Here is a 15524-nt window from a genome sequence, read left to right as displayed (position 1 = left end):
ATAAATCTTCCATTTATCATTGATAAAGCCTCTGCCTGTTTCGAAGTTACCAACCTATCTTCCTTATTCTTGCATCGGATTTTTTCTCCAAGAACTGCAGTTATGACATCGTCGAATTTTAGAGAGCCCATAAGAATATTGTTGGTTATGTTGATGATAAGTTGATCATGTGAATCCGGTAGACTTTGAAGTAGAAGCTCCACACGTTCATTTTCCTCTATTTTATGCCCCATAGAAGTGAGTTGGGCAAATAGAGTATTTAGTGTGTTGATATGGTCGGTCATCAATGAGGATTCCGCCATCCGAAGAGTATAAAACCTTCTCTTTAGGAAAATCATGTTGTGTAGCGACTTGACCTCGTACATCTTTGTCAGAGTATCCCAAATAATGTTTGTTGTTTTTATCTCAGAGATACTTAATAATACTTCGTCTGCTATAACCAAGTGTAAATTGACAACAACATTATCATTCATCTTATTCTACTTTCCATCGTCCGTAATTTCCACCAGTCTATCTCCAATAGCCGCCAAGCAATTTTCCTTTTTTAAAACTGCTTGTATCTTTATTTTCCACAGCATAAAATTGCTTCCATTGAACTTTGTTATCTATCTCGTACATGTCCGTCATTAAGTTTACAACAATTTAGTAGACTGAACAAAATAATCCCGTCTTAATAAAAAATCTCAAAAAAAATTTTCTAATGTGGAAGATCAGTGTAGGCTGCAACCACAGAGCATACTCATAATTTTAAGAAATTTTAAACCAAAGCTTTGATGTCACTTTTTGGTCCCACGTACGGCAATTTGAGATAATAAAGAATAAATTGGATACCGAGATTTACGTGAAAAACCCTAAAAATTATTCGGGTAAAAACCACAGCCATGATGAAAATAATTCCACTATAATATTTTATGGTGTACAACCACTCACTATGTTTCCAAAAAGAACACACACTGTCTTGATACAGAGAACAAACACCTCACACATATTATAGAACTAAGCACTCAAATGCTATAAGATGAGAGAAAACTCAAAGAAGTGATGATTTCATAATGAGGGGAAGGAGCTCTATTTATAAGAATTTTGCGTCCGTGTGAAAACGCGTATAAACACATTTTCTTCGTCTGAATTTTCCCGTCAATAATCTTCCAAACCCACATTTAATGCAGCGTTTTCTTCTTCTGCAAATTATGAATTAATTTTTCCCTAATTCATTTAATGCTTATCTAGGCATTTAATTATTTTGCCGATAAACTTGAGTCTCAATTGATCTTTTTTGTCTTTGAGACTTTCAAAATTAAAAAAATGAAGTAGCAAATCTAGTCACTCCGGACCTCACAATATCACTCTTCTTGGTATATTTCCTCATAATAGCTAAAGTTCTATAATGTGCATAGATGAATATATCAAGGCTTTTGCTTTCTCAAGCATTCCGCCAAACTTGAGTAGTTTTCCAATTGCTTCGAGAATGAGGTTGATTGTATGAGTCGCACAAGATGTCCAAAAAATTTAAGGTTGTGTAACCTTCAATAAATCCACCGCCGCCATATTGTTTGTGGCATTGTTCACTACTTGAGCAACATGTTGTGGGCTAATCTCAATGATATATTTTTCAACAAACTCAAATATATAAACCCCGGTGTGTGCCTCCATGGATTTTTCAATAGAACCAAGGAATGAAGTGCCTAGCTTGCAATTAACATATATATTCATAATGCTTCTCCTCTTGCGGTCGGTCCATGCATCGGTCATTATTGAACATCCATTTTTCATCCACTCTTCTTCATGTATTTTTAGAGAAAATTTGGTCATCTCAACTTCTTGCTTCAAAAGTGGCTCTCTTAAATGATATTGACTTGGAAGTTTGTAGCCCGGACTGAATTGGCCAATCTCCTCTACAAGTTGTCTAAAACTTTGATTGTCAATTGAATGAAAAGGAACCCCGTTTCGTATATCCATCTTGCAACTTACTCATGCACATCATTTGCAAACTTTAACTTCAAGGCATCATTTATGTTTTTTGTTTTGTCTTTGTTAGATTGATTGCGGATGTCCACTTATCAATAGGCCAGAGGTTATTTGGCTTCTTTTTTGAATTATCTTCCACCACTTGACAATCACCATCCTCTTCATCAACACCTATGTTTACCTCCGCCCTTTCTTCTTTTAGTTCTTCCATACTTTGTCACTTTTTTATTCTTGCTATTTTCAAGATAGCCTCTCACTCTTTTTTTGTCCTCATCAGATGCTTTAGGACATGCTTCAACTTGTCCTACAATACCCGCAATATAATGCTTCATCCTATGAACTCTTCCTTTAATAAGCCTCTTACACACCTTGCATGTGAGCCAATCTATTTTCTCTTTATTATATAACACCTCATATTCTCAAACAATATTATTAGACTTTGGCTTAAATTCCAACTCCGGTTGTTTATCCTTTTCCGTCATTAATCTTCAACAATAAATCAATAATAATAGGAAAAAAATTTGTTTTTTTTAAATCACAAAATCTAAAATATTATAAAAAAGTATGATAAATAATAAATATGAAATGCTTAATCTAAATATTCTTGCTGCTGGCGGCGGCGGCAAGCGGCGGGCTGCAGGCGGCAGACAGTGTGTGGTGGGATTAGTGGTTGAGACATGAGAGTTGAGAGTGAAAACCAAAAGTAAAAAAAAGAAAGTGGGGTATGATAGGGTTTTGAGATTTAAAATTAGTTGACTTTGACTAAGTTTTTAAAATTGTTGACTACAACTTAAAAATCTTGACTGCCCGCCTGCTCACCACCTCGACCCGTCTCCCCAATGCAATATAGCTTGGGCCGCTTAAAACACCCGCCTCAAGCGTAGGCGGTGCAGTCGAGAGTAGCACACAGTAGATGCCTAGGCGGCCACCTCGATCGCCATTTAGAACACTGACTATAATATAAGTGTATTAATTATCCTTGTTGGTAGAACAATCAAAACGTGTTGCTTGAGCCGCTGTACTGTTTAAAATATTTTGAGTTGCACAATTACCATCAGCTATAGCTTTTGGTAAAGCGGAAAATATTTGGTCCTTCAATTGACATCAAAGTCATGGTCACGTGTATAATTCATATTGATTGTAAGAAGTGAAATTATTGATATTGTCGGGATTTTTGTTTAACATAAACGGTAAAAACGTTGTGTTTATCATATAACAATGTTGTCCCAGATATTGTAACACTTAGTGGTAACACGCAACGGAATAATACACATTCAAATAAATAACTTAAACAAATATAACTCAGAGATAATTACGCACACGTATAAATACTTGCGCGATGTCTGGAGGCAAAATAATCACTAGAAAAACAACTCGAGTTTTCAAAAACCAACACTAGTAATTCTATGGAAAATTTTATTCTTTTAACATGTTAAGGAATAAAATTGCATCCTAAAACAAATAACCAGGCTTAAAACGTAATCAAAGAATGCAAAACGATGTGCCGAAAACTGGAGCAACAAAACAAAATCTTCAGTCAACACTTTCAAAAGCTTTATTTTTATATGTCTCTTACAACAACGACAACACGTTAAAACAACGACGAACTTCAAACGTCGACGCTCTGTGACTTGATTCTTCTCTCTATATTTTCGATTCTATATATCTGGTTTTCCACCTCTCTCTATCATGTTTTTTTCCCTTTCGCGTAGCATATGATCTTTATATTTATAGACATGTTTTTTCCTAGACTTGTTTCCTTGATTAGATGCCTACAAATGAAGGTAAGATAGAGTATATAAGGAAATAAATACTTTTTAAGCATATCAAATTAAATCTAGAGTCAATCTCTATAAAAGTCTAGAAAGACAAAACTCCTAATCAATTATTTAACAAAATCTTATCTATAAGAAAAAGATAATTTCAAAGAATAAATTATATCTTGAAACCCAAGAATTATTTTTCCTTTCAGAGATGAAGATTGTTGAAATAATCAAAACGTGGTGCTTGAGCTGCTACAAAATCTAAAAGATTTGAGTTATACAATTACCAAAATTTATTTTTGTTAAAATGATAAATACTCGGTCCTAAAATTGGTATCGGAGTCAAGGTCACGGGTTCGATTCATATTAATCATAAGAAGTGAAATCATTGAGAGAGAGATTGTTGGTAGAGAAATCGAAACATGGTGTTTAAGCTACTATATGATTTAAAAGATTTGACTTGCACCATTGTCATCACTATATATTTTGGTACAAAGACAAACACTCGGTTCTACATATGCGTGTCTCGGAAAAATTCAAAACTTTCATAAGTTTTCAATGGAGACATCTTTAAATTAATTTTTTTTTTTTAAAAAGTGCACAAATATATTGGGCATATCTAAGCATACAAATGATCTAGTATGTATATAAGCGTTTAAATGACTGTTATCAACACTAGAATAATAATGATATAATTTATTCATTGAAAGGGGGAAGACACTGATAGACCAGGTCTCGGTGAAACACACACGTATGTGCTGTTGGTCGGGTCGGCTTGGCTCGGCGTGGTGCGATGTGGTGAGGTGAGGTCTCTTGACCATATTAACTTTTTTGGACAAAATTTATTTGAAAAATAATTTTTTTTTATTATTTTTGAAATATTATGTGAAAGATTGCACCCATTCGGAAACTTTGTGTCCCTTGGCCTATCAAAGAAGGTTGCGTTTGGACCAGATTGGTTTCGGACCAAACACTGCGTCCTTTGGCTTATCATAGAAGGTTGCATTTGTATCTAGAAGGTGGTGTTCCTTCTCCGCAACTGGTGAACATGTTACGAATAATCCTTCCATCTTCATTGATCAGAACTTTTGACATCTTTGCTGCATTTCTCTTTTTGTTCATTTTGAATCAAGGTCTTGGGATCTCCAATTCATAAGGTTGGGTTACCGTCATAAATATTTTATTTTGTGGGTTTTAAGTTCATTCCTCTTATTAATTTGTAAATTTGATCTCGATTTATTTCTTTAGTAAAAGGATCCGCCAAGTTTTCCTTTGACTTCACATATTCAACACAAATAACCCTATTTGAGATCAATTGTCTTATGGTATTATGTTTTCGAGAAACATGTCGAGACTTACCATTGTTCCTACTACTTTGTGCTCTTTCTATTATTGATTGACTATCATAATGAATAATAATCGAACGCACTATCTTATTGAAAAAAGGAATGTCTTAGTCACTCGACTTCTTCTCCAGCTTTATCCAAAGCAATGAACTCGGATTCCATAGTGGATCGAGCTATACATGTCCGCCTAGAAGATTTCCACGACACCACTCCTCCACCTAACATAAATCTGCTAGTGGACTTGAAGTCTTTTATATCATATATCCAATTCGTATTACAATATCCTTCCAAAACTGCTGGAGATTTTGTATATACCAATCCATAATTCAATGTGTATTTTAAATATCCAAGCACTCTCGTTAAGGCTTTCCAATTATCCTTATTTGGATTGCTAGTGAACCTACTTAACTTATTTACTGTATATGCAATGTCTGGACGAATACATTTAGTTAAGTACATTAGATTGCCTATTATCCTAGCATGTTCTAGTTGTGAGACAAGTTCTCTACGATTTTTGGCCAAATGAACATCTAAATCTATAGGTGTTCTCACCGGAGGATTGTTTATGGAATTAAACCTTCCAAGAACCTTTACAATGTAATGAGTTTGTGATAATATAATTCCATCAGATGTTCTAGATATTTTAATCCCTAATATTATATAATATAACTACAAATCTTTCATGTCAAAATGTTCTTTAAACATTTTTTTAATATTCACGATCAACTCATGATCACTCTCTATAATTAACATGTCGTCCAAATAAAAGCATGCAATTACATAGGCATTTGCAATACCTTTAATGTAGACACTCTTGTCACATTCGTTGATTTTAAAACCATTTGATATCATTGTAGTGTCAATTTTTTCATGCCATTGCTTAAGTGCTTGTTTGAGTGCGTACAATGACTTGACTAGTTTATACACTTTTTTCTCTTGTCCGAGTACGACAAATTAGTCAGGTTGTTCCACATATATTTTCTCTTCCAATTCTCCATTCAAGAAGACTGTTTTTACATCCATTTGATGAATCTCAAGGTTGTGCAAAGTAGCAATGGCTATAAGAACACGAATGGATGTAATTCTAGTGACTAGAGAATATGTCAAAGAAATCATATAATTCGTTTTGTTTAAAACCTTTAGCTATCAATTGAGCTCTATATTTATCTATAGATCCATCTTCTTTGTATTTTCTTTTAAGGATCCATTTGCATCCTAAAGGTTCACAACCCGGAGGGAGAGATCCGTTAACTTCCAAATATTATTATGCATGATGAAATTTTTTTTATTTTTTATTGATTCTTTCCAGAAATGGGTCTGGATTAGAGCTTCTTGAATAGTTCATGATTCATTATCTAACATATATGTTAGAAAATTAGTACTAGATTCACTCGAAATGGGTGGAAAGACTGAAAGAAAAAAGAGAACCTTTGCTGAATTAATAATTGCTACCTTACTCAATTCTGGTGCTGCACCATATCGGTGGGGATAAATTTTTTTTTAACTGTATGTTATGTGCTAAATATAACTCCAATGTCTAAAAGTAAATCTCCTTCTTATGAAATCTTTAGAAATAAGAAACCTAATGTGTCTTATTTTAGAACATGGGGTTGCTTTGGTTTATGATTTGGATGCACATGTGATTATTGATGCTGAGTTTTATGAACATAAATTTCCATTTACATTGAAGATTAGTGGGGGTTCAACTTCTAGTGATGTAACATAACATGAGAGTTAGTTGATTTTCTACCAAGATGTAAAACAATAGGTTGTAAATGGCTATCGAAAAGAAAACTAAAACCGGATGGAACTATTGAAAACATAAGGCACATATAGTAGTGAAATTATATAGGCAAAGAAAAACATAGATTTCTTTGACACATTTTCACATGTAATAACTAGAATCACATCTATTCATGTGTTGTTTTCTCTGGCTTAAATATGCTATCTAATAATGCATCAAATAGATGTTAAAACTGTATTTTTGAATGATGACTTGGAAGAAATAATTTACATGGACCAACCGAAAGGTTTTGTTGTAACAGGTCAAGAAATAAAAGTTTGTAAATTAAATAAATCACTATATGATTTGAAACAAGCTATCAAACAATGTCACAAAAAGTTGGATAATCTTGTTATCTCACGTGGTTTTAAAATAAATGAAAGTTCCAAATGAATATACCGTAAGTTAGAACATGATCTTTTAACTATTTTATGTCTTTATGTGGACGACTTGTTTATATTTGGATCGAACATTCATGTCATTAATAATATAAAATCAACGTTATGTGCTAAATTTGACATGAAAGATTTGGGAAAAGCTAGTGTGATTCTTGGTATAAAAATAACTAGGTCGGAAAAAGGAATTTCTTTGGATCAATCTCACGACTTTGAGAAGATCCTAAAGAAATATAAGTTCTATGAATGTAAACCAACATGACACCTTATGATCCTAGTGTAAAGTTGTTCAAGAACATTAGACAATCTGAGTATGCGAGCATCATTGGTATCTTACGAGATGCTGCTGATTGCACTAGACCCGACATAGCATATGTCATAAGATTATTGTGCAGATTTACTCGTAGACCTAGTAATGAGCATTGACATGTTGTCCAAAAAGATATCTAAAGAGGACCATGAACTTTGGATTACATTTTCTGAAGTTTCTCGAATTCTTTGAAAGATATAGCGATGCTAATTGGAACATCCTTTCAGATGACTCCAAAGCGACTCGTGTATACATATTTTGTATATCTAGTGCAGCCGTTTCTTGGAAGTCTAAGAAACAGACCATTTTGGCTCAATCTACAATGAAATCCTAGATTATAGCTCTAGCTACGACTAGTGAAGAAGCAAGTTAAATTAGAAACTTGCTTTATGAAATTCCCTCATGGGAGAAACCGATACCAGCCATCTTGATCCATCACAATAGTACAACTGCTATTGCAAAAGTTCAGAACCATTACTATGATGGTAAGAGACCGCGAATACATCGTAAGAATAGCACATTTACGGAGTTTCTATAAATAGGTTTTATCTGGGATGTTGTTAGAGATAGAGTTCAAGATTCTGCGTTGTTTTGTCCTGGAGATGACGAGCCTGGAGCTCGACTTTGGGCAGAGCCGCGAAACATCTTAAAGAAAGCGACTATGGTCTATGGTATGGACCATAGACTCAAACAATTGCTAGAAATCCTCAAATAGATGAAATGCATGCACGAAATATAAGATGGCATATATTGATTATGTATTTAGGACAATTCAATTACATGTATATCAATTATTGAATTGATGGTATGAAAAGTCGTTTTCGATACTTTTTAGAACACAAAAACTCACGTGAGACGGTCTCAAATGTCAAATTTTTTTTATGCATATTTCTAACCCGACCCGATTCATGAAGAATATTACTTTTTATGCCTGTAATATTATTTTTCACTTTATACATGAATCGAATTGACTCGTCTAACGAAAATGAATATATGAAAAATATCTGCTTTTTCTTATATATGCCCAACATATGTGTACTTTGAATTGATTATTAATAAAATTTATTTACGTATCAAAAAATATGTGAGAAAATGTAGTAGTAAAATAATAAAAATTTAAATATGATTATTTAAACGAAATTTTTATTCTAATAATTATATTTTATAAAAAAAATCATATTATATATGGATTATTTAATAATTAATACCTTGCCGACCAATAGTAGTAGGCGACTGAAAAAGCCGATACATATATAATAATAAATGGCCGAGTTCGAGTTTGATTTCATTTTGTCAACTGACAAATAAGAGCCGACGGAGATGGATGGCGGAGCTCAGCCGGGGGACGCCGTGATGTCGGAGGCGGAGCCACCTCCTCCGTCGCAGCCGATCGATCATATCCCAGCGACTTTGAGCCACGGCGGAAGATTTATCCAATACAACATATTCGGCAACATCTTCGAGGTCACATCAAAGTACAAACCCCCAATCATGCCCATCGGTAAAGGCGCATACGGCATCGTCTGGTATCAAGATTTCTATCTCTTCGCCTGTGCTGTTTTTTTTTCTCAATGCATTTGATTACTGATTTGCACTGATTGATTTGATTTTTGTTGAAAAGCTCGGCATTGAATTCGGAGACTAATGAGCATGTGGCGATAAAGAAGGTGGCTAATGCCTTCGACAATAAAATTGATGCGAAGAGGACTCTGCGTGAAATAAAGCTGCTTCGTCATATGGATCATGAAAACGTTAGTAAATTAATATTTGTGCTGATTGTATATGTATTCTGGTGGGCATCAGAGGCAGCTTAGAACCAACTTTTTTTTTGCCCTATAATTAAGAAATTTTTTATTGAGAATGGGTGATTCAGTTTTATATTTTGCGGGGTGGTTAATTTGTTATCAACTAATGTAATCGAACAAGTCAGAGAAACTACATTTCGTTTCTTAGGTTGGTATGAATCTTGGTCTTAAGGTTTCATGTGTGAACTTAAGATTGGTGTGAACAGCCTTGGCCGAACCAAAACATACTAGAGCCCTATAGATCTTTTGAGGAAATGAGATAGAATGACACCAAATTTCCGGGATATCTTGGAATTATCTTTAAAAAGAACATCTTTTTAACTTTTTATCCAATGTTGGATGTGTAATTTTGGTGCTTTAACTATGTACACCTCTATATCAGAACACAGTTCTGAAAGATGAATGTGCTTTCTCATGCTTTGCTGCTGCCTGCCAATTTGACCTGGATCTGAAACAGCCTATTAAGATGCTGCTTGCTTAAACGGTTCTGCAATTTTTTCGTTTCTCTATTTTTTGGCTCCTGGACCATGTTGTTAGCACATAGCATTTCACTCTCATTTATGATCATAGTATAATATCCAACATCAAGTGTGTTTAATTGCTAAATTCAGATCTCCAACTACTTTATTAACTAACGAGAATAAGTGACTTTTGTGGTGCAAAAAGAAACACATTGGCATTCTTTTCGCTAGTAATTTAGTACATTTAGTCATTCTCAACTCATTCTATTTTTGCAGGTGGTTGCTATCAGAGATATAATTCCACCCCCTCAGAGAGAGGCATTTAATGATGTGTACATCGCGTATGAACTTATGGACACCGATCTCCATCAAATTATCCGTTCTAATCAAGGGTTGTCAGAGGAGCATTGCCAGGTTGTTATACATATTTTAATTTAAAATGTACATTAAATTAAGGCTTTGCATCTTGGCTTTATGGTGTGCACCCCCATGATTCCTGGGGAAAAACATGATACATCCTTTTGGCGAGAAAGAAATGACACGGGTCACGTGAAGAAGTTGGAAAAAAAGTAGTAGAATGAGGAGAAAATTTGGAAATTGGCCGATAGTTTAACAGTTAAATCCATTTTTTTTCCTTGTTGGTGGCCATCACCACAGGAAATGAAAATCGGTAAAATTGAAAGTTTCACGTGTTATCAAATATTGAACAAGTTGAGCTCATTCCTTTCATGACTTTTCTTCCATAAATTTAACAAAACTCCAGCCTGTTATGGATCGTGTTATGGGCAATTTATGGGCTGATCATAATTCATGATGTTTTAAATTGAGGCTCATTAGAAAGAACCTCTTGATCTCTTGGTTGTAAGGCTAGTTGGGAAAGAACCTTAGATCTCATAACGCAATATCATAAATAATTTTTCTCACATCCTTTATTGATTCATTCCCACAACTAGGGAGTACAATGATTTAAAATAAGTATAATCATAAAATAAAAAGATCATCATATCCTAAAAGATATGCGTATCCTAACTCACAATCCTATGAGAATTGTCTCATTGTCCAAACTAAACTATTAAAAGGTAATAATTAAACAAAAGATATTAATTAGCTAGAATCCTATTTTATTTGGATTTCCCATAGACAAATCTTCTTGGGTTGGGCAGAGGAGCCCATGACATTACTCCCCCCTTTGAATCATGGTTGTCCTCAACCATGAAGGAAGGGTATGCAGCCTCAGTCCACGCAAGGAGGCACTTGGATCTCTTCAAGAATGGTCGTTTCTGTTGGAATGTTTAAAGGATTAAGCACAGGTGGCAGTAGTTCTTAAATTCCTATCATCGTATTCTTAGATGATTTCGTTTCAACTTAAAAAACCGGAGTTGAACACCGCTCTCAAGATAAAAAGAAGCCATTCCGCGCTTTTCTTTTTCCAGTATTTGTTGATGCCGAAAGAAGTGTTCACATTGGTTTAGCCATCTTAGTGGATCTGACAGCCCATCGTGCCCTGGAAAATCCCATTTTAGTGTTTGGGTTTGGGCACAAATGTGCTGCCATATGCTGGCTCACTGCCACACAGCCCGTTGGTTCGCTGGTCATGCATACCTTTCATACAGCTACCGTCATCCTTGCTTGCCTATGCTTTTGGTTGGTCTCAGCAAGCGATAGACAGTGACAGACATTTGGAAATCTTCTCCAACTTATCCAGAAGAGCTTGCTGCGGGTTCTCAGCAACTGCCTTCTACTCCTGATACCTTGTCACAGGCTTCAAAATTTTGTTGAAAACGTGGATTTCTCCTATGACGACTTGTTCTGGTCCCAAGTTATGGATTACATTATGGGGCGGTTTATGGGCTCATCATAATTAAAAATGTTTCAAATTTGAGGCTCGTTAGAGATAACCTCTTAATCTCTTGGTTTTATGGTTCATTGGGAAAGAATCTTAGATATCATAACACAAGATTATGAGATATCCTTTATTGGTTCATTCCCCCAATATATAGGAGAGTGAAATTATTTAAAATAAAGATGATCATATCCTAGTAAAAAGATCATCATATCCTAACTCACTGTCCTATGTCTCATATTTCATTTATTCATAATAAACTAGAATAAAATATAATAATTCAGTAAAAGATATCAATTAGCTTAGAATCCTATTTTATTTGGATTTCCCATAGACAAAACTTGGGTTGGGCCGAGGAGCCCATGACAACCCCTCCCCTTCCCTATAAAAAAATGAAACAGAATAACCCATAATGTTCATGAGAACCTCTAAACACTCGGTCTTGGTTGATGTATACTACATTTTTTGTAATTTTAGTTAGCTGAGTTCAAATTGTCAAGTATTAACGTTTTCTTGAAGTAGATTTTATTCCGTCTATTATCTTCGACATACCTTTACTTTTGTATTAAAAAAAAGTCTGCTGTTTGTGGAATCATGAATTATTTGTTATTAGTATTTTTTTTTATATAAAATAGTTATCTTCTTGTTTTGGTGCAGTATTTCTTGTATCAAATCCTCCGTGGGTTAAAATACATTCATTCAGCGAATGTTCTGCACAGGGATTTGAAGCCTAGCAATCTTCTCCTGAATGCAAATTGTGACCTAAAAATATGCGATTTTGGACTGGCACGTGTCACATCTGAAACAGATTTTATGACTGAATATGTTGTGACAAGGTGGTATCGGCCTCCTGAACTTTTACTGAATTCATCTGATTATACTGCAGCTATTGATGTATGGTCGGTGGGCTGCATTTTCATGGAGTTAATGGATCGTAAGCCCTTATTTCCAGGTAGAGATCACGTGCATCAGTTACGGCTACTTTTGGAGGTATATATTCTTTTGGAGATTCCATTTGAATATCAAAGTTTGTATGAATTCTCAGAATTTTTATTGTCATGAACACATGTTTGATTATGTTGATTTAGTTTTACATCTAGAATTCATTGTATTCTTTTTTGCTACTTAATACATAATAACGGAATCTCACGAAATTGTGTTCCTCTCTTTGCACTTGTGAATGTAGAATTTATTGAGCCAGAATTTCTCATTCTTTTGATTGAAGAATCTCTTCTATAAGAGATAATTACATGATACCTTTTTTAGATGAGATTACATGATACTTCCATTTAAGAAAATACAGGTAGCATAAGCTTTTGTACTGGATGCATTATCCCGCTTCCAAAAACCAGTTGAATTGGATGGTTTTTGACTAGCAAATAATTTCGTGTGAGTTAAATTTCTCGGTTGTCGGATATCAGGAATAGCCTTTGAACGATGTGATATACACTAAACATGATTAGTTTTGGAAATTATATGGTTCCTTTATGAAAGGAACATTATTTTTAAGTATATCTTTTTTTCCAAAATCCAAGTTGATTTGGATGGTTTTGACTAGTAAATAATATCGCATGAGTTGAATTAGTTGGTTATCTGATATCAGGAATAGTTTGTTCGTGATGTGATATACGTTAAACAGAATTCGTTTTGGAAATTATATGGTTCCTACTAAAGGAACATTATTTGTACACATATACCATAAAATTAAACAGAAATAATATCCTGCTTATAACATTTGGAGCATGCGTGAAACTATTTTGCTGTCCACACTGTCTCGACCAAGATAATGCTTATGCAATTGACTGATTGTCTTAAAAAAATTCACTGATGTATGTAATTTATACCAACTCATGGAACTGTGCTTACTCGTGAATAAGGTTCTTCCTTGCTTTGCAGTTGATCGGTACCCCATCAGAATCTGAAACAGGGTGTCTGAATGAAAATGCTAAAAGATACATCCAGCAACTCCCTCCTTATCGTCGTCAGTCATTTACTGAAAAGTTTCCTCGTGTCCACCCTCTCGCTATTGATCTTGTTGAGAAGATGCTGACCTTCGATCCTAGACAAAGGATTACAGGTAAGGAACTTTGTCCTAACTTGTTTGATTTATGGAATTCAAACTGTTTTCATCATCTTAGAAATTTGTGTGCTTGTCACATGTCCATATCAGTTGAAGATGCATTGGCACATCCGTATCTGAACTCACTACATGATATGAGTGATGAGCCTATTTGCACGACACCTTTTAGCTTCGACTTTGAGCAGCACGCGCTGACCGAAGAACAGATGAAGGAGCTGATTTACATGGAGGCTCTTGCATTCAATCCCGAATATCAGCGTATGTGAATAGTTGCCATTTGGTGCTAAACAACTGTATTTGGTCAAGTTTCAATGTTTGATTTGATCTTTGATCGATCTATGTATATATCTATTGAACAAAAACTTGGATGGATTCGATTTTAGAATACATTTGGTGAGTTATGAATTTGTTGTTACTGGAATTATTTCTTTTGTTCTTAATTTTGTGTAAGCTTTCCAGGCTCCAATATGTGATCATGTAATTATTTGAATGGTGGATTTAATTGTCTTTCAACATAGTAGTGTCTGGTAAACAAGCCTCAATTGGTGTCTGAATGATTGCATTATTTATTTTAGAATTGTATGCCCAATGTTATATAAAATAACATAGATATAGTAATAATGTAATTCAAGTTTCCTAGAACATAGAAAGTAACCAGTCAAATGTCATTTTCTTTTCCACTATGTCTACATCTCAAGTATGCTGCCACAGGCCTCTTGACCTAAGTGGTATACGAGGAAGTCTTGGGTTCGAGACCTGTTATAAACATCCTCACTCTTAATTATAAAATCGAAAAAACAAATAAAAATCTCAAGTATGCTACCATGGAATAGACAAAAGTAATATTCACTCGTACGAATAAAGGAACAATAAACCTTTGGAAAGGATTATGGATAATCAAAATTCTATTCGAAGCATAAGATTCAAAGCTCTACCATTATTGAAGCACACAAGATAAGCTTGACAATGACCACCACCATGCAGCATTAATATTCCACACTATATATATAACTCCATATTATGACTTGTAGGACTCAAATTCATTCCTCCATGGCTCACTCCATCCTCACCGAGATCGAGCCACTAACACAAGCCTTAAGGCTAGTAGAAGCCTTCCATGCCTTTGACTCGGACAATGATGGTTCGATCGACGTTCAAGAACTGAACGGGATCATGGGATCACTTGGGTACAACCTAAGTGAACAGTATATCGACGACATGATGCAGAAGGGGGACACAAACAAAGATGGGCTATTGAGTATATCGGAGTTCCTCAATTTGAACGTGCAAAACCTGGGATTTGGCGATTTCGCGAGCGTGCTTAAAAGTGGTTTGCAAGAACTGAATTTGAAAGGGGATGATTTGGTGTCAGGGGAAGAGCTTTGTGAAGTCATAGAAAATGTGGGGATTGAGTTGTCTTTGGATGATTGTGAAGATATTGTGGCTTCACTAGGTGGAGATGGGAATGGAACTATAAGTTTTCAAGATTTGGAATTGATTGTGAATGCACTTGTTTGAAATTTAGTATATATATATACTAATCCATATATATCATGTAGAATAAGTATATATAAATAATCTAGTATGTGGTTGGTGTTATCCTCTTTTTGTAAGGGTGTGAATCTCTAATAAGAACATGTAACATTGATAATTTATGATTAAATTTTCTATGTTCTAGTTTCCAAGTCAAACATAAAAATGTCTCCATCGAGGTTTATCACAATTACAAAAACTCTAAATAAATATGAAAATAATTTAACATTTTAACAT

General features: G+C 34.6%; 2 protein-coding genes across 2 annotated transcripts; both read left to right on the top strand.

Annotated features, from left to right (window-relative positions):
- The first annotated feature begins 8821 nt into the window (after nt 1-8821).
- On the top strand, nt 8822-14159 carry LOC140975125 (mitogen-activated protein kinase homolog MMK1). The gene is made up of 6 exons (XM_073438666.1): nt 8822-9091; nt 9187-9316; nt 10108-10245; nt 12332-12664; nt 13571-13751; nt 13845-14159. The coding sequence occupies exons 1-6, from the start codon at nt 8886-8888 to the stop codon at nt 14018-14020; spliced, it is 1164 nt and encodes a 387-aa protein (XP_073294767.1). The 5' UTR covers nt 8822-8885; the 3' UTR covers nt 14021-14159.
- Nucleotides 14160-14804: 645 nt separating this feature from the next.
- On the top strand, nt 14805-15272 carry LOC140975856 (probable calcium-binding protein CML29). The gene has a single exon (XM_073439784.1). The coding sequence runs from the start codon at nt 14805-14807 to the stop codon at nt 15270-15272; it is 468 nt and encodes a 155-aa protein (XP_073295885.1).
- The last annotated feature ends 252 nt before the right edge of the window (nt 15273-15524 follow it).

This window comes from Primulina huaijiensis, chromosome 4 (assembly GCF_012295235.1).
Source record: "Primulina huaijiensis isolate GDHJ02 chromosome 4, ASM1229523v2, whole genome shotgun sequence".
NCBI lineage: Eukaryota > Viridiplantae > Streptophyta > Magnoliopsida > Lamiales > Gesneriaceae > Primulina > Primulina huaijiensis.
The sequence above is the reverse complement of the archived record's forward strand: the minus strand, read 5'-3'. Positions and strand labels throughout refer to the sequence as shown.